We start from the raw sequence: 26112 nt of genomic DNA on the forward strand, positions 1-26112 counted from the left end.
ATATACCCGTGTAATTGGATACAAATATTTAATTTGCCTGTGCATGGTAAGAGTGCATTTATATAGGTTTTGTCTGGTGACAAACCATTGCTTTAATAATTGTTCAGTGTCTAGTGTTTCGATTCTGTTAAGATACTCTGCAAACCAGTCTAATGGAGTGACATTTTCTGGTATTGATTCCTTCTTTGTGCAAACATGTGCAAACTGACAAAATATAGTCACACAAAGCTGTAAGTTCAAACATTTGTTGCTGGTTAGTTAACTTTATAAGGGTTGCGTTTACTTAAGCAGTTCAAATCAATAGACTCACCATAACAACACAGTCTATCGTAAAACCCACCACCAATCAATAGGCCTTTCACTAGCACATTGGCCATGCTGTCTGAGTGTGCTGATAAGGTGCAATGTACAGTCTACCAATATGACCAGCAATATAGTTCTAATGTTATCCTACTGTGCAGTAAGGAGATAAGACATCCAATCACCTTTTTGATCACACTTATTTGAATTCCTTTGCTCTGTTGGTTGGTGCCATGGATATTACAAAAAAAGAATGTCTAGAGAGAGAGAGAGATCAATGGCATTTTAAGTTTAAGGTTAATAGGGAGTTTATGACCATGAGAATGCCCCTGGTACAAATTTCACAAAAACATGACACATAGTCTTTGCAGACTTCTGGTTTCTAACTGATCAAACTCAGCTACTGAGTACAATGAGTAAAACTTACCCCAGTCAAACGTCAATCAGAAACACATCTAGATAGCTAGTTTCCTGTCAAAAGTGTTAATTTGCCACTGACTCGCTTTTGATCATAATAATCAGCCAATGAAGACAAATGAAAATGTCTGATGGTCCATTTAAACAGACAAGTGCCATTAAACATTATGTACACTGTCTATTGTCAACATAGACCCTATACATATGGAGACTGTTTAGTATTGTACCATGTAAGTGGACAGAATGATGGTTTCGATGATTAACTGTGAGGAATTGTTACTTTGCAACATTTGAATTATTCACATTTCAATATAACGTCATATGTTCATCTTAGGTACTTGTCATACTCTTTTGTCAACAGCAACTCACAAAACATGAACATTTGAAGAAAACAAACAACAGTAACAAATGTGTATGGCTATATTAAATAGATAATGTACATTGTTAGTTTTTAAACGCTTCTTGAATCTTGAAGGCCATCAATGGAATGAACAGCACGAGGTAGGTTATTCCAACACTCATGAATGAAAAGGGTCTCAACAGTAATCTCTGGCTGTGGAGAGACGGCAGAAACAAGAGATCTTAACTGGATGAACAAAAATGTCAAGACAAGAAATGAATCTGAAATTAGTATGCAAAAATCTGAAATATAGGAGGCAACTCATATATCTGGTGCCTAAAGTTATCTTAATACATGAGTGTATAACTTATGCTAGTGTACTAGAATACATACCAAGTGCATATGACTACCCATTAATCCTCAACATAAATTAAATATAATTCCACAACACACTTCTTTTTAAACTCTCAAAAGCCAAGAGGAATATAAGATCTTAAGGCACACCTTCCTCATATTTTGATGTATTAGTCTGATTCAAGGCTATTCATCAAGGGACACTCCTTCTAAACATTAGTTAATGAGTGGTTATAATTGAACAACAATGGAATGTGACTGCTGTAGTTGTTGACCTTGGTAAAGTGGACACCATTATCTAAAGGTGTGTGTGTGTGTGTGGGGGGGGCTGGAACACTGGTTGATAAATTAATGAGACACCAATGTTTGTGTGGATACTGTAGGCTGTCTTCTGCTGTTTCTCTTGTCATTGACTATAGTGACACAGATGAGCCACATGCTCCGGTAAATGGAAGCTGGATCCCCATTATGCGGGTTAGTGTGAGGCCATAAATCTGTACAGCCAACAAACAATGTCCACATAGACCCCTCTTATTATTATTTATTGGTCCACAAGCAGTGTTTAATTGACCATGAAGCAATTTACTTAGAAAGACTGTAAACAGTGGTTCATCTGGCTGGTGGACACTGGTGGAATAGAATGTCTTTCAAAATGAATGATGCTTAATAGCCAGCATTCTAAGTAGTACCAAGCACTGAATTGGCATGTTATGAAATGGTGTAAAGTCAGACGGTCAAGAAAACAGACATATTCGTATTTAGGGTTAGGGTTTCAAAATATGGTTGTAGTCATGGTTATGGTGACTTAGCAGACAATATGGTATACCTGTAGGCTACCAATGATGCACGTTGGACCATACTGTACAATACACACACTGTTCAACAGTATACAGTTCAGGGTACAGGCATAATCTGACCTGATAATTAATACATACACACCTATACAGTATGACCATTCCCATTACGGTCATTTCCATTAAGGCCTATAATATGTCAACATTTATTTACTTTGCACCTTCTATTTAGAATATTACAATCCTAAAATGTTCTTTCAGTAGAAAGATCAGCTTGTCCATTATCAGACCCATTCAAAGGGGTGGATTCAATATTTGGGCAGTTTTATTCCAGTAATTTAATCAGGACGCAGAGGAAGAGGAACAAACAAAGCATTAGTCTCCCGGGTCCTTTGGTATCACAGTGGAGATCTGATTGAGATTTTAGAGTACTTACACAGAGAACACACATTCTAACTGATACCTAGAAGATAATTGTTTGATGGCTAATGCGTCTGAAAGGAGTGCCACAAACAGAACACTGAGGTATGATATATTTTCAATTAAGAAATTAAACTATCGACCTTTAAACAGCTTTACACAGGGCTTCTCGGGGTAGCACTATCTCCCTCTTGGGACTGAGTCAATATTTGGTGAGGAGTTGTCACAGAAACCACTTCCACAGTGCCCCCCAAAACCGCATTAAGCAGTTAAATATTTAAATCATTAATTCATTCTGCCTGGTGTCATTTACAGCACTAGACAATGTAGATTCCAAAGGCACCCAGAGAAATATCACTAAGGGCTTATTGTGAACTCACCCATGTTATTTATTTTTCAATTAGATCTAATTCAAATTGAGATTGAGCCGTTAAAGATTATTCACTCACTCCCTAAATTTACTTCAAGTCCCAAACTAAACAGGGCAGACAAAATAGCTTGGAAATTCAATTGAGGGAGATATGATGTTCATTTCATGTGTTGAAGGGTTGAATATATAAATGTAAATTGCAATCATTGCTTTAGTGTTGTAACAATGAACTCTACCTACCCTAAATACATAATGTTCAAAGACTAACAAGTCATAAAAGACATTTGCAATTATAGTACCAAATCTAAAACATGCTTTTCAATAAAGGATGTAAAGAGTTTTCTTGGGTTGCAAAAACAGTCAAAACACAGCTTTCGAAACCTTGCCAGAAAGATATATCATTCCTAGTCTTGTAAAAATGTCAGACTACATCTAACCAGGATCCCAAAAAGTGAAATGATTAAATGTTTAAAGAGTATACTAAATCATTTAGTTTAGAAAGCAGATGCTTCACAGGTTGTCAGGTGCTTTCCAAAATGGTACATGCAGTGCTATTGGCAACAGTAACAAGGACAATGCCTAAAAAGTAGACATTAAAATGGAAAGCTATATCTGCAAAAAAAGCAAATTTAAAAGATTTGTATATGTTGGATCAAAGGTGAGAACATGAGGTTTGAAAGATGCATAGATTTGATACCCATCATGATGGAGAAAATAAAAAGCTGCTTAAGTGCTGGTCAAAACATAATTAAAAAAACAACAACAAAAAAATTAAACTCCACAATCAATATCTTGCATCTCCTGTTATCAGTGATTGATTGGTGCAAATCTCATCATAACAGGGCAATAAAACATGAATATAAGCTATGCAAAAACTGGTGAAAGAGTGAAACCAACCACTCTTTATTGGACTGAACTGTTTAAAGATTTGAACCCTGATTAGGTCATGTGTAAAGAGCTTCACTAAATGTTACGACAAAATAGCCTAGCAACTCATTGCACCTCTGAGTTATTGTGTGGGTTAAATTTTCCCTTAATATTTTGAGTTACTGACAGCTAATGTCAAAGGTCAACAAAATTTCTGCAAATAGTATATTTGATATATTAAAGAATGTTATTTAAATCTGTTGACAATAATTTATGATCAGATGAAAGCTGTCATGGTGAATACAAATATAAAATACAAATATAAAATATAAATTTCTTTGGTAGTTTTAGCTATTATTACAAAGAACACATAGTGCTACTCTGAATTTCAACTTTTATTAGTTGTCAACAACTTCCCTGTCTGGAAATTTATGTTTTAGGCTACAGAGTAATGAGCCAACCCTAGTAACATCTGGTATCTGGGGTGCACTTGCTATTTTGACTTTTGCATGGCTTCTAAAGCATTGCTCAATTCAGGTGGAATCACTGTGCTTTCTATTGATTTTGGAATGAGCTTGCAAATTGAAGCTCTTTGAACTGTGACGGTAATCATACCAAATACAACTAAATACCACTCACTGTCAAGTTCAAACCATTACAGCCTCTGCAATTATTAACAAAGAGCTTACTTTGTTAACCAAAATGTTCTGCTATTTGTCTTTCTACTTAAATGAAAACCAAACCCGGCTGTACCTGATATGATGGTCAAAACAGCAAGCAAACGTGTAGGCTATAAGTTATGATGTTAGTGATTCAGTAGAAAATATCTTACATTCCTCACAAGCTATTCCTTCAAGGAATGACATGTCTGAAATAAAATGACATGTCTCCGTTAAATTCTTCGCAATCAATGTTGAAAGTAAAGTAGGTTAACTGCCATCATGTAAACTAACAAAATGCATTGTCTTTGTCTCAGTATCTTTCTAGATATCATTAGGCTATTTTGTGATTCCAGTGATATGCAATACAAATAAATGCAATGCTAATATGAGCATAGGCAGAACCATTGGTTGTTTGAAACACAGATTTGGGATAGCTTGAAAAATATTCAAGGCCTTATTTCAAATTACATGTAGGCCTACCTTTGGTAAACTTTTAGCAATCACCATGGTCCCTGGTTGCTTATTAAATCCATAGGTTAAGCTTTCAAAAATGCACTTCTGTGAAAATAAAGATGACTTTGAGACCACGTTTCTTTTTAACAACTTGGTGTATAAGCTACACTATAGCACATCTTTATTAATTCACGCATCGACAATAAACATGAAATATGATACATATTCAATATTTACAACGAATGTTCTTCAGACAGAAAATGTCAATGATTTATTTTTGCAAGGTTGAGGGAAATTCGTCCTCAACGTCCAGTTCTTGGTCCGAATTCTCTGAGATGCCTGACTCATTGTCTTCCCTCAAGAGTGACGTGGAAGAGCACTGAACGTGGCTGTGTGGAACCTGTGGTGGGTTGTGTTGATCTGAACGGACTTCCACGTCAAAATGTCTTTCGGGATTTTCGTCTTCGATGTCTTGTTTGGGGCACTGTGGGTTCTCCTGTGGGATGAATTTTCCATCATAAGTAGAATGTTAGACACAATTGTAACATAGTTGCTGCACAAAGGCTACCACTGAAGTTACTAAAATAGCAAAGCCATTCGAGTTCAGTATACATAGCCTATAGGCTATCTGTTTTAAAATCAGCAGAATAGCCTTCTTCGAGATTTCGCAACTTTCTTCTACTTTCCTTCTGTATCAAGCTGAGAGAACTAGCGTGGCCAACTAAGTGCAAAATTAAACAATTCAGCTGGTCAGGATTTTTCCTGTCATTCTTTTTTCTGTCTTTTAAAAATAATTTCGGTGCCTATTCACAACAAAACATAGATAATTCTGGATTTCAGATCAGATATTCAGTGTTGCGTAAGATTAATGGGAAACTAATCTAGGACCTATTAAGGTAGGCATAGGCTAAATTTCTTGTTTGTGCCTGTTGGCCTACCTGTTTCAGACGTCGCCATTTCGCCCTGCGATTCTGGAACCAGGTTTTCACCTGTCGAATACATAGAAAAGTAAGATATGTCCATAGAAACATAGAAAAGTAAGATATGTACATAGCTTAATAACGTCCTTTGAGGATAGTCAGGCTATATCTCTTCGGTTACTCTTACCTGTCGTTCACTCAATTGCAGCATTTTGGCCAGTCGTTTCCTCTCTGGTGGAGACAGATACTTCTGTGTTTCGAACTTTTTTTCTAGTTCAATTGTCTGGTCATTGGAAAATCGGACTTGTCCGCCTTTCCTTTTGTGCAGGGGACGCTGAATGAATGGAGTCCACAACAGTGGTTTGCCTTGTGTAACACAGACATGAAATACAAAGTAAGGATGGCGAATGGAGATGGAACAAGCTACAATTCTTTGATTTTTTTGGTGCCCGATGTTTAGGGGAAATATTGTAGGCCTAAGATATGCAAAATCGTATAGACCTATTTAAAGGCAATTTCAGTTCACAGTTATCTTTGTCATATAATGTTATAGTATGCCTGCTTTGTTTAATCTCAGAGATGGTGAAGCATAGCCTTGTCTACGGTTTCTGACATCCGTTTGAACCTGTGCTTATGAGGAAGGCAGTTGAGCGCGATTGGCGCACAACCATGGCAAAATTTCCGTCAATGTGTTTCCTGTTGGTTTATCTTGTGAATGCCTTTAACATCCGTCTTTTCCAGTCACAAAAGACATAGGAAACTGCGGTGTGTGTGTGTGTGTGTGTGTTTGCGTGCGGCCGCCCGCGCTCGCGCGCAATATAACAAACTGCTTTAGACAAAACAGAAGTGTAGGCTATAGCCTAATTTATCTCATAATTTAGATTGATTCTGCACCCCATATCATCGTGCATCTCACACTCAGAGGCAGGCCTATAATTCCAATCCAAAATGTAGGATTCTACACTACCCTACAGTTTTTGACCAGGCTATGATACCGTTATTCTTCAATTAGGCCTAACGCCCTAATAACTGAATGACGACCCTAGCTGCCGCTCATGCCCGGCCAGGACATCAGCCTATTGTTTTAGCTGTTCTGAAGTCACATCCCGTACCGCGGAAATGAACAATATTTGCAAAAAAACGGACCTCGGCTATCAGAAGTGGAGTGTTTCCTGAATAAGTCTGTATTGAGGATGTCGATAAAATAATCAGCATTGTGCACGACTCCCGGGGAAGTGCCTACAAGAGGCCGCCAGGAAAACATTTAACAGCTTCTGAAACCAGATTTACTCCTATCGAGAGCTCAAGATTTCCTGCCTGAACGGAAAGGATCAGAGTTTGCTTAACTGCAGCAGTTAACCTCAGGCCAACACCATGCCTCTGAGAATAGAATAGGGTACAAAATAGAATACAAGGCAGTATTTTAACTAAGGGGCAGTCATAATATAAACTCTGTTGGATAGTTATTTCAACCAAGGAAAAAAGTAACAATTCTGTTAGTTGGTAGGCTGAAGTTGTAAGATAATTACTTAACATTACGTATGACAAATTACCAGCCGGCAGTATCTGCCTATTCACTAATTGGGGACGCCTTAATTTTCTAACTTTTAGCCTACAGTTTTATAAGGGGACCATTGAGCATTCCCTGATTTTGCCTTAGGCTATAGGCTGACGTTAGACATCCTTAAAATCATGAGAGGATTCTATCTTAACCAGGTGATTTAGGTTTGAATAAATGCGTGTTATTAAAATTGCAGGAAAGCCCATTCAACAAAATGAACTGACATTTTGATATTTTAATCTGTTTGCTTCGGATGTGTTACCTACCTAACCGACAAAGGTAGCCTACACTTTCAGGCTATGTAGCCTACAAATAAAAAATAAACTCACCAAGACTGTCGTGTCTGATGAGTGCATGCGCGTATTCTCCCAGTGACCGGTTGAAAGGGTAGACTGAGGACGAGAAAGCCCCTGTTGAGTACGGAGTCGCAAGAGCTGAGTGGTGCGACATAGCGGGGTGGATTGGCGTCGGCTCGCAGATTGAACTCCTGTAAGGTGATATCAAACTTGTGAATGACGAATTTGGTGAGGGTAGAGTCGGCGCTGAGATAACGGTTGTAGAGGCTGGAGTTCCATTCCTTCCAAGTATATCTTCGATGTAGAAGGGAGTTGGGTGGACATGCTGAATTGGCGTCGGAGCATATAAAGGAACGTTCATGGCCGAAGTTACCGGGTACTGATATTGCATGATTCCTTTGCAGATTTCAGTTCAGATGACAGGCCTGGTCCGTTTCTATCGACCGCAAGGAATTATTCGAACTCCATCAATTAGTTAGTTTGCCCACCTCTTTCGCGACTACACTTGATATCTTAGATTTTAGAGGGAGGAGACATTCGTCAACTTCCTCCAGGTAGCCTTTGCACGGATTCTGATTGGTTGCCAAAAAAGTAGTCCACCTAATAATGATTCGTTTAACTAGGCTACATTTGACCGTTCAAACGAGTCTTTGCTCGGTCATAGGCCTATAAGTTCTGATCTGGCTTAGTGAGAAAATGTCACGAAACTAACACCCAATTGGTCTAATACCCTACCAGCCTACTAATAGGCTAATAGGCATAGTAACCTAATAATAACAATAGGCTAATAATAACATTATTATTATTATTATTATTATTATTATTATTATTATTATAATAGACCTGATAATAACTTAATAATAGGCTATAACTTCGAAATAGGCCTGATGTATTCTCTGATGTTTACTTTCAACAAAAATGCAGTCCTATCGTTTTAAACGGCCCACTAACCTAGGCCTTGGCCTATAACAACAATAACAACAACTCCTAGGCTAGGCTACTATATTGATAACTACCATAATAATAAGAATAATAGCCTTTGCAACAGCAGCAACAACAATAGCTAATAATACTATAATAAAAATAATAAAATAATCATTATAATAATAATGGGCTACCTAATCATTCAACCTTAGGCACTAAATAAAAAGTTTCTGTTTTGAAGAAAGGCTGGTCTTTGGCCATAAACTAGGCTACATTGTATTCTCTAGGGCCAAAAAGCATTTTGCTGACCATGTAACCATGTCTCATTTAAAGATTTCCATCAAGAGAGTGATTATTATTATTATTCTAGCCTAACGTGCCAGTGGGCCAGGTTACAGGATTTTTCTCTGCAGAGTCCTATAATTTCGAATCTATATGTATAATCTGTATAATCTATAGATAGTAGGCTAGGCTATGCCATAATTATTCGTTGCCATAATTTTCAAACAATTAGGGTATCGTGTTATGCAATCCTTCGCCTCACGCATCCGACGAGAGAACGTCAGTGTCCTGATGATTCATGGATAGGCTATAGACTATGAAGTTTGAAAGTCAGGGAAAAAAACTAACCCTACCTACATGACAGGTAAATCGATGAAAGCTAATATTTGAGGTTTGGTAATCATTCCTGTTAAATGATCTAAGTACCCTGCGGCGTCGGGCTCCTGTGTAAAACAACCTACCACCCCAACGTTATCTCATGTCTGTCCAATTCTTACGTGTCACTTCAGGCGCCAGAGCACTGGTCTCCACCTTGACAGAGAAACGTTATGTTGCCTAATAGATCACATCGCTTTCAGGCTCACACACATAGGTAGCCTGTAGGCCTATTATAGGCTTATAGTTTGAATGAATGGGCAGACAGCCCACCAACAGACTGCGATTCAAAACGTTTAGATTGTTTTGAACTTTGATATGACGTGCTACTTTTTTCTTCAACAAAACAGTAGGCCTAGTCTAGGACTATGGACTAGGAATGATTTATTCAGCTTCAGCTTTAGCAAAAGTTTATTTGACTTCAATCTGAAAAGTGAATGTCTTGTTGTAGCCTAACTGCGAAACAATTAGGCCTATTCGATTTGGTAACATTCAATAAGCCTACATCTTTTGGGAAGTCATTACGTTAAGTAAGTCGTTTCAAAGTAGATAAGCAGTCAAGGAAATAGGCAACCATTAATCAATAGATACACCAAATAAACCATTAGACTATGAGACAATGGCATTGCCTACACTCTCCATTAATCAATTCTGAATGTAGATTGAAAACGGACATTCTGGTTAACTTTAAACAAGACCAAGCGGTTACGCATAGGGCTAGTCTATGGCCTGCATATAGACCACGTCCACCTTTTGCTTTTAGCGTTACACAAAAACTGTAGACAAACTGAAAACGTGTGAATGATACTTTGATATTTTGTAGGCTAAACCCTATATTCTTTTTGTTGTCTATTAAGAAGTGATGATAAATGATATCTAGCCTACTTCACAGCCTATTTTCCTTCACAAGGCCGCCCAGCTAAAAACACAACTGCCTCGCATGTCTGGTAGTTGGAACATCACCATGGGACAGATGCTTCCCCGCAATACAGTTTAACCAGTTACTTTACCAGCTATATACTTTATTGCATAATTGTTCATTTACACTTTAACACACTAAAACATTTCTTAAGTGGCGGACGAAGTACACAAATCCTGTACTTGAGTGAAATAGGCTACTTGTTAAATGTTAGTCCAAGTCGAAGTCCTCCTTTTACATTTCCACTTGAGTGGAAGTACAAAAGTACGTGCCTTCAAATTTACTTATTGAAAGTAAAAGTCCTAAAATGTATTATGACTAATACAGTTGCATTTATTATTGTTGAAATGATTGGGCACATAGGCATTCATTGAGCCTTTCTCCTTCATTCAAGGACAAAATCAACTAAGAATAGTTGTATGTAGAAAGAACTAAAAACAAACGAATGTGATGTTTTATCTTAGGATAGTCTACTTCAAAGTAACCACTTTTTGCTTTGTTGAATGCTTTACACGTTCGGACCAAATCAAGACGTTCCCTTTTGTGTTTGATAGTGTCAGATTGTATATCTATTTATTGTCTATCATCATTTTGTCAATGGCGTCATGAGGCTAGTTATGGTAACATCAAAACTGTGAAGAGAGGTCAATAAGGTACTGTAAATAGTAATAACATGGTAAATAGAAAATACACATGCATTTGGACAGTCTTTTTTCCAAAAGGAACTTAAGTTGTAGGCCTACTTCAGCTGTCACAAAATGTAGTGGAATAAAAAGTAAGATATTTGGCCTAGAAATGTAGCCTACTGGAGTAAAAGTAAAAACTCAAGTAAAGTACAGATACATGAAAAAGCTACAGTAATTGAGTACATTTAGGACTACTCAAGTAATGTCCGCACTGCCTAAAAATGCCGTATCTTTCCTTCGCTTTCTTCCCTTGGAGGGTTAAACCATGCAAATTATTGGCAGATAACTCAAGTAGATTTTTAGGTTACAAATATGGAAATTTCATTTAGGCTAAAATATAATTTACACATGATGGTTTTATGTAGGCTAGCCTAATTGTAGGCTTAACGAGACCTGCCGTTGGTAGGTGCTCCAGCTGCACCTCACATGTTTGTCTAGGTCTATGTTATATTTAGAGCATAAAATACCATATTTATCTGCTCTAACTGTGAAGTAAGAAGAAGACGAAGATTCATTGTGAAAGCGAGGTGGGACGTCAAAATCTCAACCATGCAATGACGGCTGGTTTCTTCTACTGGAAAGATGCATACTCAAAATTCCTCATCAAATGCACTGTATAAAAGAGAAAGTCAGGGCTGTCCAATTTATGAAACCACATACAGTAGGCTACAATTAGCTATAAACCAGCATGCACTTTAGTAGGCTATCCCTCGTTAAATAGTAGCCTATCGAGAACAGCTGTTAATGAAGTAGCACCATTGGTGCAGAATGTAGCCTATAATTTAAAAATGCACTATCATTTCAATCCTCTGTTAATATTGACAATACAATATAATTTCAATTAGACTAGCCTAGGCTACTGATCGCTCACTTTTTGCGCATGCCTAAATTGAACAACGGTGTTGAAATTAAACTAAACTTTACATTTTGTAAACAACGAGAAATGCTGGATTAATTAAGACATTTTATTTAATGTGCAACCGTTGTCCATTCAAATTAATACCATTGGCCATTCATTGTAGTATTTGAGTTAGTTCCCACTGTCTGTATTCAGCAATTGTTCTACCCCTATCAGACCCTAGGCTAGGTTAATGGCCACATGAAGGTCTGTCTCATCTTGCCGTTTAGTGGTAAATTGCCGCCGTCTAGTGGTAGGCAGGAGACTTAATGATATGAATGTCAGTGCTGTTTTACACATTTTAGCTGTGCAACTTCTTGCACTGCACTGAGGCCTTTTCTAAACCAATTTTAGGTGTCATTGTTTTTACTGTCCTAATCCAGAAAATAACAGTAGAGCATAGGCTATAATGCAATATAAATGTTTTGATTAGGCTAATAATAGGTAGGGGAGGCCTATTGAAAGCTGTGTTTATAGGCTAGCCTACTATATTTTGTGCAGGTGAGACATGGAAAAGCAGCTTTAGAAAGATGTACCTAGGCTATATTTGGGCCTATCGGTTGATCGAGTTTCGCATGTTAATAAGAGACTGATGGGCTGTGGCTCACGAAGGGGACCTTTTGAAAGTGCAATGGTTTCACTCACATACGCTAAACATAATAACACAACATGATAGAATCATTAGCAATCTGTCTGAAATAACACATCTTTAAAGGACCTTCATAGTTTGTAAAATATTGGAGTTATGGAAAGTTTACCTTAACCATATGATTCTTTCATCCTGCATGGCTGTTTCATTCATCCCAAAAGCACCATCCTAAGTAATCCCCTTCCCCCCCTATACAAACAAAAAATTCTGGACCGTTTCTCAAAACCATCGTTGCTTAAGAACATCATGAAAACTTTTGTAGATTTACGAGTGATCCAAAGTACTGTAAATGGCTACTTGACTCGAATGACTCAGTGGAGTCACCAGCTGGAAAGTCAGTTACATTGCATGTGTCTTATGGTTATGGGATTTGGCAGACGCTTTTGTCCACATACAAATACAAAACAGCTGGAGTGCTGACTTGAACGATAAGTCTTTGTTGTTGAGATGGTGCTCTTAGGTTGAGGGCTTGATCAATTGTAAAAATAAAAAGATACCTAGGCACTCATCAAGTGAAAAAAAAAAAAAATGCCTTTAATTCATGGGCAGATCAATATTAAAAAACACTTTGACGTGTTTCGGCTCAAAAGCCTTCGTCAGGAAGTGAACAATCTCTGAGACAAGTCTGTTTAAAACATCAATGTGAGTGGGTGAACAGGTGTGAGACATTACTGTAGATCATCACCAATGGCAAACACAGGTAGCCAAGAAACAGACAAAACATTGGTGGCCAACAGGGGGCCTTGAATCCATCCAGCAAAGTAAGAGTCCATCAGATACCGACAAACACATACATCACACATACACAGGAAAATAAGCATCAGTCTTTACAGGAAGTACCAGTATTTAAGCATCAGTCTTTACAGGAAGTGGCAGTATTCTAAATCTTCATTGAGACCTAGGTAAAGGGTTGCTTTCAATTTAAAAACCTAAAAACTCTCTTGTTGATTGTTTGTTTTAATCTATTACCTCCCCTTATAGTTTGTGGTATGTGATCAATGCCAATTGTCCTTAGGGTTGAAGGGTCACTATTGTGTTTGTCCTTAAAATTACGAGCCATTGGGTAATTGTCATTTTTGGTTTTTATAGCATATGTTCTGAGACTCTATCCTGTAGTCGGCGTTTAGTCCTGCCAACATAAAACACATTGCATAAAGGACATTCTAACTTGTAAATAACAAAAGGCGTTATACAGTTAATAAAATGTTTTATTTCATATGTTTTGTCTCCATGTGTATCCTAATTTTTTTTGCAATTAACCACACGGGGCAGTGATTACATTGACCACATTTGAAACTGCCACAGGGTCTAACTAGATGTACCGCATAGCGGTACAAAATACGACCGCCGCTCAGTCCTGTACATCCGTTCCGCGAAAATAAATCACACTTCAATTTGTCTCCATATTTTACTCCATCCCCCACTCTTGAAACTTTTTGTGTATGCTTGTTTGGCATGCCTGAGTGTGTGTGTCTTGGCTGCACAGAAAGTACCCTGCTGGTGCTGAAAAGGTGAATAGATTGTAGAATAGCCAAAGAAGATGTAGAATTGTTATAAAACCTTTAAAATCTCTAAACAATCACAAGTAGGGCAGTTCATCACAGTTCATCCATTGCAACTGGACTGATGAAAGGTCACTTACACCTGTAGGCTACATTGTATTTGGGAAAAGCAAAAGGTATCAGCATAATGTTATTTATTTATTTATTTATTTTTTTATGTATTTTTAAACAAAAACATCTCTGTCAGTTCCATGCCGTTTTCAACAGCTATCAAAACAAAGGTCATTTTTGGATGGATGGATTTTTTTGTGAATGTTTCTTCTTCTACATAAGATTTTAGTCATCTTTAGCTCATGTAATACTTTATTGTCATTGCACAAATTAAGTAACAGTAGTCTGAAACGTTATTGTTAATGCACAAATTAAGTAACAGTAGCCTAGTCTGAAACGAAATGCTGTTTTACATCTAACCAGTGGTGCAAATAACTGACATGTCCAAATGGGCCTTGATGAAATGCGTTAAGCTAGACTGTTCATACACATTTTAACGGGCCAAAGTTGAAGAGCTTTTGTCCGTTATTGTTAGTGCAAATATAGGCTGATTCATGTTCCCTTGCATTGTTTAACTGAGGTCCATGGCTAGTCTGGCTTTCATCAGACCAAGCTCAATCTTTTAAGAAATCAAAAAATAAATAAATAAGGCAGATCAGGCTGGGTTCACCCAGCCTAGTCCATAGGCACCGATATTGTTTAATTTTCGATTGAGATATACACGCTCTGGCTATTCTAAATGCAAAATGCATCAGGGAGTTATGACAAAACGGGTAACTAACAAACTAGATCCTAATAGAAAGCTGTTAGCTTCCCCTAAGCTACAGGTAGGATTATAAGGTAGGCCTATTTACAACATAAATTGTCAATAGGCTATGCTGGCGACACAAATAAAATCTCCTTTGGAAACCAATGGCTTACGCCTTACAGTATCAAGCGGACTTAAACTGTCATATCGTGGCGAAAAGTTGTAATAACATTCACGCAGCTCCATGAGTCAAGGAAAGCGCGAATGAAGTAGCCACTTCTAAATGGGACCCACTACACAGTAGCTTAAGGTGTTTTGCTAAAGCAGCCATAATGAAATGAAGGTGTCATTGTTTGGATACTTCACACACACGTGCTTTTTAATTTCACAGACTACAACTACCAAGCTGTAATCAAAGCACATCGATTCCCCTCTCACACCCTGCACGCACTTAAAACAAAATAAACAGGCGCCTCAGTCTCACGCGATGTATAGGCAAAACTGTATCAGACCGTGTAACGTTGGTAAATCTTCCATTGCACAGAATGATTTTGTGTAGCACGTGCAATAAATGACAGTCGAAAGATACAAACAGTGCTGCTATACATTTGCTTGGTATAACCGCATTTATAGTTTTCTACAAATGCAATAAATCAAATGCCCCCATCACTCAACCAACGCTAACGTAACATTACCTAGGTCCTTATTGATATTACAAGATTAACGTATCTGCAGTAAAACCAAGCATGTCCGATAAACATCCTCAGATTTATTTAGAAACTCAAGAAGAAATGGGAATTACACTTCATGTGAACATCGTCCTATCCTTATTAGATGTTCGCTGGGTAAATTACAGTCCTTGTATGAAGCGTCCATTGTTTTTCCAACCCACTTTAACTTCCAACAAAATTACGCCTCACTGCAACGATCGCCATCTAGTGGACAAACGACTACTTCTCGCCAATACTGAAAATGCAGCCATGATGATGATGATGAATATTTATTTTGGCTTTCTTTTAATCCTACTGATTTTCATTTTTTCCGGGGGGGGCAAATCACAAATGAGTGATTATGAGCCAGGTTGATGTGGGCCCTTGAGACCAACATACCATAAAAGATTCACAGAGAACTGTGTCTGCCCTACCCTCCTTTCGGGGGGTCCAGTCCAGCGGGGGGGCTGCAGATGAAAACGAAAAATGACGGTTCCATGCTACCCATGTGGGGGTACATGCCCACCAAGTTTTGTGTACCCCGGTCTTTCAGTGTCCCGGGAATCCTTGTTGGTGTACGTCACTAAATGTACACATAAATTATTTTATTGTAAGGCCCCCCATGAACGAAAGTACACAAAACTTGGCATGCATTCAGAGGGTGTCATAATGATCCTACACTTTTAATTTCGTGCAGTTTTGACCTTGTCAGCCAGAGATATTGAGATGAAAACACCTATTTTTTGCTTTTTAATTTTTAACTAGGTGGCGCTATACATGAAATAAGTGGTAATGGGATGGGTTGACATGCCCCCTTAAGACCAACATACAAAAAAAAGGTGGACCTCCTAGGCCCTACGGTTCTCGAGATATTCACAGAAAACTGTCTCCGGCCACCTACAGGCCAGTTGGTGTATAGTAACATAAATTAATTTATTGTGTGGCCCCCCATGAACGGAATTCCACAAAACTTGGCGTGCATACAGAGGGTGTCATAATGATCCTACACTTCCAATTTCGTGCAGTTTTGACTATGTTAGGTCACAGATACCTTCAATTACACCACCTCATTTTTACTTTTTTGTGTTTAACTAGGTGGCGCTATACATGAAATGAGTGTTTATGGAATGGGTTGACATGGCCCCTTGAGATCAACATACAAAAAAAAAATGGTCCTCCTAAACCCTACGGTTTTCGAGATATTCACAGAAAACTGTCTGCCCTACCCTCCTTTCGGGGGGTCCAATTCAGCGGGGGGGCTACAGATCAAAACGAAAAACGATGGTTCCATGCTATCCATGTGGGGTTACATGTCCACCAAGTTTCGTGTACCCCGGTCTTTCAGTGTCCCGGGAATCATTGACGGAAATTTGGGCATCTTGAAAAAAAAAAAAAAAAAAAAAAAAAATCTGACTAAACCTATATGACCGCCGCTTCGCTGCGCGACGGTCATAATAACTGACAGCCAAGCCTTGCCAGCACCTTTCTTGAAGGCAAGGGCGTAGGTTTGGTCTACTGTGAAAAAAAAAACAAAAAAACACTCAACTCTTTCACCAACCACTATAGATATATAAACTGATTAAAATGTGCTACTGTCCAACTACTATCCATGATTAAAATGTGCTACTGTCCAACTTGATCTAACTACACTGTGTAGCCTACATAATCTGATTTTAATATGTAGGCTGTAGGTAGCTATATTTAACATTTATTTTCTATTTGGTCTGTTATGAAATCATACCGCCCATTTAAGCACAGCTCAGTTTTAAGAAACTTAAATACATGCATGCTTAGCATTTTGTGAAAAGAAATCATTAAGGCTACATTGACAAACTCTTAACCGTGAGCTGCCTGTATATTCTCTGATTCTAATATTTACAGATATCTAGGCGATGTAAGCACAGCTCAGTTTTAAGAAATGCAGTGAAAGACCATGTTGAATTTTGAACATTTCTCAAAACAACATTGCATTGTAATAGACTCCAGTTTTTCCTGATAATGTTCTTAATATGGTGTGCTTCTGTACTAAATTTTGTGGAAAAGAAAACCCTTTCAGAGCCCTGTCTAGAACTCCCGCTTTCTAAAAGGGACTGTCAATTTAGATTCCTTGCTTTATTCTTAGCAATTTGGAGGTCTTCTTGTAACCTCTCTGAACAAATCTTTTTTCCATCTCTGTAGCCTTTGTATCAAAATCATTAATTTCATCACAAATTCTTCTAAGCCTCTGGAATTGACCATAGGGTATGTTATCCTTAAGGTGTCTAGGATGAAAACTTTTGGCATGTAAAATAGTGTTACGGGAGATAGGCTTCCTATAGATAGTGGAATGTAAAAAACCTTCCCCATCTTTAGATATTTCCAGATCCAGAAAACAGATCCTTTGTTTGTCAAATTCCAGAGACAATTTGATGTTTTCATTTATGCTTTTAAGATATTCATGACAAAAGTTCAGATTCAGATCTTGCCCAGAGTAAAATTACATCATCTATGTACCTGCCCCAATAGATTATCTTATTGCAGAATCAATGTTTGGTGGGATTAAATACAAAGTCTCATTCCCATTTACCCATATATAACCCTGCATAAGAGGGACTATAGCAAGCTCCCATTGCACACCCTTTTGCTTGTCTGAATAGGCGATTGTGAAAGATGAAGATGTTATGATTTAGAGTCCATCTTGTTAGATCTAGGAGAAAATGTACAGGGGGCGTTTCTGTTTGCGGTCCCAACCTCAAATATATTCTAGTGCTTCTAACCCTTCTTCATGTACAATTGAGGTGTAAAGTGACTCTACATCCATAGAAACTAAAATAGTATCTCGCCCTATATACTCCTAGATCTAAGAAGATGGACTCTAAATCATAACATCTTCATCTTTCAAGAGGTTTTCCACCACCACAAGGCGACGCCGAGGACACTGCTGCATCTGCCTCTCTCTCTTGTGCACGGAGCACCATTACTCGCTGTCACCCAGCCATGGTTTGCTCTGACATGCTACATTGTCCTTAACTCTATATGTTTGTAGACTAATTTAGGAAGATTAATTTAGGATGATTAACAGTGATTGGTGTTGAGACTGTGATGCGTCATGCTTATTATGGGGGCCACACCCCCTGCACTGGGGTCCCCGAAACCCAAAAAATGCAGGTTTTCCTAAATAACTACCTGAACCGTGGCACCAAGAATGAAGACATTTTTATAATATGTTGGTCTCAAGAGCCTGCATCAACCTAGCCCATAACCACTCATTTGTGATTTGCACCTCCCCCTTTTAAATAATGAAAATGCTATATTATACTATTTTAATCACCCCTATCTTCAGTTGAGATGTTCTGAACTGCACCAAATTTCATGCATGCACACACACTCACATCCACACTCACACACACACACTCACTCACACACACACACACACACACACGCATGCACGCGCACACACACACACACACACACACACACACACACACTTATTTTAGGCTGCATTTCCAGTATTGGCGTTACATAGTTTGTCCACCAGATGGCACATTTTGCACATTTCCATGCCAGATGTCCTGCGAATTGACAGCATAGGCTAGCATATCCGACATTTAACTAATGTGCTGTTTGTGCCTATTCCCCGCTCCAGCCACGGAGACAATTGATCGCTCGTCGCCCCTCCTCCTTACCCTTCTCGTATGTGTGTGAGACCTAGGCACGGCCGCTTGCAAGATAGCTTAGGCTACCCATTCCCCATATAGACAAGTGCTATTTCAAGAAAAAGTCCTTGTATATGGGTCTAGAGGCATTTCTTAGTAGAAGTTGGGAACAGGACTTTTTATCATAATTGACCATCTAATTAGCATAAACAAAATGTTTGCCAAAATGGCGATTTTGGGCACTTTCTTCGGACGGGCATCATTATACCATGTAAATAAATTAATATTGTTCACATCTGTGCATCTCAGAAATCTCCCGTGGGCAATAAATAAAAAGTAAAGGCTATGAAAAATATAAAAATGAAAAAAATATATATTATTATGCTAATTAGCCTTATTATCACCTTATTATACTCTTTACTATGTTTACGGTCCTCTTTGGCAAAGAGTGTGGCCTGACTTCATTGGTAAACATCTTCTTCGTGGTGGGTGGACACAGGAGTTTAAAATCATTGGAGTTCCTTTGAACTAATCACGAACAACCGTTAACTAACAAGCTAGCATCATATCCTTGATTCCAAATGGGAAAGATGTCCAGCAGTCACATGTTTCATTTGATTAGATTATCTTAGATTCAACTTTATTGTCATTGTGCAGAGTACTGAAAATATATAAGTGTATGTGCAGTATGAACAGTATAAATATCAGTAGAATATCGCTATGTTTAAGTGTAATTACAGTATGTACATTTATAAATATAAATAGAATACTATGGGTGGGATAGGGGCAAAATGTTCGCCTCCTTGTTGTCCCTGTGAAGGTTGCCATCGACATGGACACCCAACAGGCACAGGCAAGGAGGCAACGGTTTGAGGAACCAGGGATGCGTTGAGCAGTTTTCACCATCCTCTGCTGTGCTTTCCAGTCGGAGGCAGAGCAGTTGCCACCATACTGTGACACAGTTGGTGAGGATGCTCTCAATGGTGCAGCGGTAGAGGTTTTGAAGTTCACCAGGATCTGAGGAGAGAGGTTGTGTTCTTTAGTCTCCTCAGGAAGAAGAGATGCTGGTGAGCCTTCTTGACTCAAGGTAGAGGTGTTGAGGGTCCAAGAGAGGTCCACAGAGATGTGGACACCCAGAAACATGACCTGGTGACATGCTCCACCTCAGTCCTGTTGATGAGGATGGGGCTTTGTGTGCTAGCTTTTGACTTCCTGAAGTCCACAATGAGGTCTTTGGTCCTCTTGGTGTTGAGAGCCAGGTTGTTGTCAGTGCTCCTCGATGTTAGGTGCTGGACCTCCTCCCTGCAGGCTGACTCATTATTGTTGCTGATGAGAGCAATCACCGTAGTATTGTCTGCAAACTTGACAATGGTGTTAGAGCCATGGTATGCAGTTGTAGGTGAAAAGGGAGTAAAGGAGGGCTCAGCACACGCTGGTGTTCAGGGTGAAGGTTGAGTGGGTGAGGTTTTCTAACAGATTGCGGTCTGTTGGTTAGGAAGTCCAGAATCTAGTTTCAGAGGGAGGTATTGCTGTCCAGTTCACTGAGTTTGGTGATCAGTTTGGAGTGGATAATGGTGTTGAATGCTGAACTGAAGTCAATGAACAGCATTCTCACATAGGTGTTGCTATTGTCCAGGAGGGACAGGGCAGAGTGAAATGCCGTAAAGATGGCATCCTCTGTGCTCCTGTTCTGGCAAATTCTCTAGCACTATACACTGCAAACAAAATCTACCTCTGGGTACAAATAAAGTAACTTGAACTTAAACTTGCAGTAGTTATAAAGTTATTCATCTAGCTATTAATTCACAGGACATTCAATCATTTTACTAACACAAAGGTTATGAAGAAATATGGGTAACACTTTATGGTAAAGGTACATGAATTATCATGAATTCATGCATGAATTAATTCATGATTTATGCATTACTTCATTCCTTTATATCCTATGAATCATCAGGAATTGACATGAATTCATATACTCTCATTTATAATGACCTCATGTATGAACAACACATCAACTAAAGCATTAGGTGTGATGGGTATATCATTATGATTTATGATTTCTTAAGCATGATCATCATGATTACATGAATTTTAGGATAATTGCTCATGCATTCATCATGTCTGTGGCCCCTCAACTAAAGTAGTGAATAATGACATGTGTTTAGAGAACTCCAAAGTTATGTTCAAATCAGAATTTGAGCAGTGATGACCACATTTTTGGCAAAAAAAATAAAGTCATGATCATGGTTAATACATCATAATTCATAATGATGTGCCCACCGTACCTAACTTTAGTAATGTGTTCATGTATGAGGTCACAAATGACACGCTATGAACTCAGTAAATTCCTGATGATTAATTAGATATTAATGAATGAAGTAATACATAAATCATGAATTCATTGATGTACCCTTAGCGTAAAGTGTTACCGAAATGGGTAAAGGCCTGTGTAACTTACTCTGAGACTACATACATTACCAACCTAATTCGCTTCAATTATGTAAAATGTAATGTAAATCAGGTTTTATGGCCAAGTATACTTGGGTATACAAGGAATTTGGTCTCTGCATGTATCCCATCCGTGAATCAGTGAGCACACAGGTCACACACTTAACCTGCACACAAGCACACATTAACCTGAAGCAGTGAGCTGCCTTGCTACAGTGATGCTCGGGGAACAGTGAGGGGTTAGGTGCCTTGCTCAAGGGCACTTCAGCCGTGGATGTGGGCAAGGGAGACTAGTGCTCAACCTTTCCACCACCCACATTTTTCCTACTGGTCGGGGATTGAACTGGCAACCCTTTGGTTTCAAGCCCGAAGACCTAACCAGTAGGCCACAATTTTAAACTTTACATTTCACACATCTTTCTTGACCCTCAAAAAACATAAGTCTCATTCGTCAAATACCGTGTGCCTGCTCAGTTATAAAATTTTAACAATTACATTTTTCAAAGGTTTTTTCAGGTAATTAACATTGGCATAATACTAGATTTTTTTTCTATTGGCCAAGGGAGATGTCTGTGAACAATATGAATTAATTTACATGGTATAATGGTCATGGTTTGAGTTTATGGCCATTAGATGGTCATAAACTCAAAATTCACCTTGGGAACAGGGCTAGTTGGATTCAGCACACCTTAATTATGTTAAAAAGTCCTGTTCCCAACTTTTACTAAAAAATGTCTCTAGGAAGCACATATCTCAAAAATATCACCTGTCTAATACAGTGATAGATTGACTTGATAGAAAACTGATTAGCGCAAATAAAAGCTTAAAAGAAATACTCTGACACGAATGAAACCGTTTTTAATTAAACATCAATTACAAAGACATCGTAAAACTAACAACCTACATCTGTCCTCTGTCAAATACAGTACTGTTACTGTACTGTAAACAAAACAAAAATTAAACAAAAAATAACTCCACAAAAATGTAATTGTACAAAATATATAGTAATTGCAACGAATAGGGCAGGCAGGTCTATAGATCCTGACTTCAATTGGAATCTGGCCACATACAGTAACCTCATCTACATCAAACAATATCCTTGTGGGCTAAGAAATGGGGATAATATCACCTCATGTTTCACCTTGACCTGACCCCACATTAATGTCTCTGCATACCTCCTCCATTGCTTGCAAAAGATGCATGCAGGCATGTGGCTAGTGGCCATGTACTTTTCATTGGCACACTGAAAATAAGTAGGTTTTAGAAATGGGGAGTAAAGAGGCAAGTTCAAAACTGTACACGGGTACTCAATGTAAAAGTACACTATTGAACACAATGGTCTATTTGTAGTGCTAAGTCTCAGAATGACTGGTGTTCAGTTTTCTCTGTAAGTGTTTTCAGGTACGTGTGTGAGTATTACCAATTACCAGATGTGTTTTACATTTTGAATGGAAGTGATTTCCCAATGATAGCAGGAAATTTCTAAGTGTCTACTGTAAGAAACCATGTGTAGAAACCATTTTCAGCTCTGAACGAAACCGTTCAGGAGTTATTGAAGCAGAAGTCTAACATGCATTTTGTTTCATTCATCCTTCCTGGCCGGGACATGAAACAAATGAAACAGGCATGGGGCACGAAAGAAACATACAGTTTAAGCTATGTACACTTCTCACAACTTCAACATTTGACAACAATGAATGGTAGCCTACTTCAAGGTGTTATTATGACCGCCGCTAGCGAAGCTAGCGAAGCAGTCATATAGGGATTGTCAAAGTTTCTTTTTTTTTTTTTTCGTCATCTACTTCCTGAATTTTTGGTCAACGATACCCGGGACACCGAACCACCGGGGCACATGAAATTTGGTGGGTATGTAGCCCCACTAGACTTTTTACGGAAAAAATTTCGTTTAGTCCCGGGGGCCACTCCCCCCGCGTGCTGGGCCCCCCGAACCTCAAAAAAAGCAGTTTTTCCTAAATAACTACCTGAACCGTGGCACTGAGGATGAAGAATCTTTTATGGTATGTTGGTCTCAAGGGCCCACATCAACCTGGCCCATAATCACTCATTTGTGATTAGCACCCCCCGGTAAAAAATGAAAATGCAATATTATTCTGCTTTAATCGCCCCTATCTTCAGTTAAGATGTTCAGAACTGCACCAAATTTTATGTGTATGATTGACCTGGCATTCTCTGGGGGTATGCCAAGTTTTGTAGAATTTCATTCATGGGGGGGTCTAAAAAAATTAGGTTATGTGTACATTTCGTGACTGTACACTCATTGGCCTGTAGATGGCGGTGCACACATATACACATATGCACACACACACAGGCACCCACATACTATCGGTATTAGAACGGCCGATACATAATTACAAATTCAGTAGGATTAAAAGAAAGCCAAAATAAATATTCATCATCATCATCATCATGGCTGCATTTCCAGTATTGGCGATAAGTAGTCGTTTGTCCACTAGATGGCGCATCGTTGCAGTGAGACGTAATTTTGTTGGAAGTTAAAAGTGGGTTGGAAAAACAATGGATGCTTACAAGGACTGTAGTTTACCGCAGAGAACGTCTAATAAGGATAGGACAATGTTCACATGAAATGTAGTTCCTATTTCTTCTTGAAGCCGAAATAAATCTGAGGATGTTTATCGGACATGCTTGGTTTTTACTGCAGGTACGTTAATCTTATAATATCAATAAGGACCTAGGTAATGTTACCATTAGCAGTTGGTTGAGTGATGGAACAGATTGCATTTGTAGAAATCTATAAATGCGGTTATACCAAGCAAATTGATAGCAGCACTGTAATTGTATCATTCGACTGTCATTTGTTGCACGTGCTACAAAAATCATTCTATGCAATGGAAGATTTACCAACGTTACACCGGTCTGATACAGTTTTGCCTATAGGCCTACATGCGTGAGACTGAGACGCCTGTTTATTTTGTTTTAAGTGCGTGCAGGGTGTGAGTGGGGAATCGATGTGCTTTGATTCCAGCTTGGTAGTTGTAGTCTGTGAAATTAAAAAGCACGTGTGTGTGAAGTATCCAAACAATGACACCTTCATTTCATTATGGCTGCTTTAGCAACACACCTTAAGCTACTGTGTAGTGGGTCCCATTTAGAAGTGGCTACTTCATTCGCGCTTTCCTTGACTCATGGAGCTGAGTGAATTTTATTACAACTTTTCGCCACGATATGGCAATTTAAGTCCGCTTGATACTGTAAGGCGTAAGCCTTTAGTTTCCAAAGGAGATTTTATTTGTGTCGCCAGCATAGCCTATTGACAATTTATGTTGTAAATAGGCCTACCTTATAATTAAGCTAACAGCTTTCTATTAGGATCTAGTTTGTTAGTTACAGTTTTGTCATAACTCCCTGATGCATTTTTGCATTTAGAATAGCCAGAGCGTGGATATCTCAATCGGAAAATTAAACAATATCGGGTGCCTATGGACTAGCCCGCTATGATCTGCCCGCTATTTATTTTTTGATTTCTTAAAAGATTGAGCTTGGTCTGGTGAAAGCCAGACTAGCCATGAACCTCAGTTACACAATGCAAGGGAACACGAATCAGCCTATATTTGCACGAACAATAACGGACAACAGCTCTTCAACTTTGGCCCGTTAAAATGTGTATGAACAGTCTAGCGACGCATTTCATCTAGGCCCATTTGGACATGTCAGTTATTTGCACCACTGGTTAGATGTAAAACAGCATTTCGTTTCAGACAACTGTTACTTAGGCCATCCTTAAAAATATTTTTGTTTGCAGTAACAGCCAAAAAAAATTAAAAATGGGTCGGTAGGTAGGTCAATATTTTTTTTTTCAAGATTCAAAGTAAAAAAAAAATTACAATTTTGGTCATGGTGATTACGTAGGAATGAATTTACACAAATGTGCATATCGTGACGTAACTGACTGGGTCTTCAACCCGTGCCTTCAGGCGCACCATTGCAAACCTCATTCTGATGCAGGTTATATAGACCAGCCTTTCTCAAACTTCTTTGACCTGAGGCCCGGTCATGGCAGACTTTTGGGTCATAGGGCTCATCTACATGTACTCAGAAAGAAGGCTACAATAGCTCTTGGCCACGTTATATTGAAATTTGACTATACAATACTCAATGCTATACAGTGTATTATACAGTCTCTGCTCTGTTTCTAAGGAAGTTCCAAAAAACAACGTCGTTCTATTAAGTTTCGTTAAATAAATAAATAGCCTTCCAACAGGTTGAAGCGGAGCTTTGATACCAACGTTATCGATTAGTTTCAGTTTCTCTCGCGCAGACGCGCATTGAATGAATGCTCATACCACCACTTAATTGTAGGGCTCCATGTTTAATGACATCGATAGCAGAAACGTTTGTTTTCTTTTTTCGTCGATCCGCGGTTTCTTGATCAACTGCGCAGCAAATTATCAGATGAAGCACCGGGCCTAATTTCACTCCACGACTCCACGGACCAGCAGTCTCCATGTTGCGGACCCATATTTTGAGAAATGCTGAATAGACCACAACC

General features: G+C 38.6%; 1 protein-coding gene across 1 annotated transcript; it reads right to left on the bottom strand.

The window, feature by feature from the left end:
- Positions 1 to 5113: 5113 nt before the first annotated feature.
- Positions 5114 to 8275, bottom strand: hhex (hematopoietically expressed homeobox). Its single transcript, XM_048233551.1, has 4 exons — positions 7788 to 8275; positions 6085 to 6263; positions 5916 to 5966; positions 5114 to 5473 (listed from the first exon to the last, which is right to left on the bottom strand). The coding sequence occupies exons 1-4, from the start codon at positions 8143 to 8145 to the stop codon at positions 5249 to 5251; spliced, it is 813 nt and encodes a 270-aa protein (XP_048089508.1). The 5' UTR covers positions 8146 to 8275; the 3' UTR covers positions 5114 to 5248.
- Positions 8276 to 26112: the final 17837 nt, after the last annotated feature.

This window comes from Alosa alosa, chromosome 22 (assembly GCF_017589495.1).
Source record: "Alosa alosa isolate M-15738 ecotype Scorff River chromosome 22, AALO_Geno_1.1, whole genome shotgun sequence".
In the NCBI taxonomy this organism is placed as follows: domain Eukaryota; kingdom Metazoa; phylum Chordata; class Actinopteri; order Clupeiformes; family Clupeidae; genus Alosa; species Alosa alosa.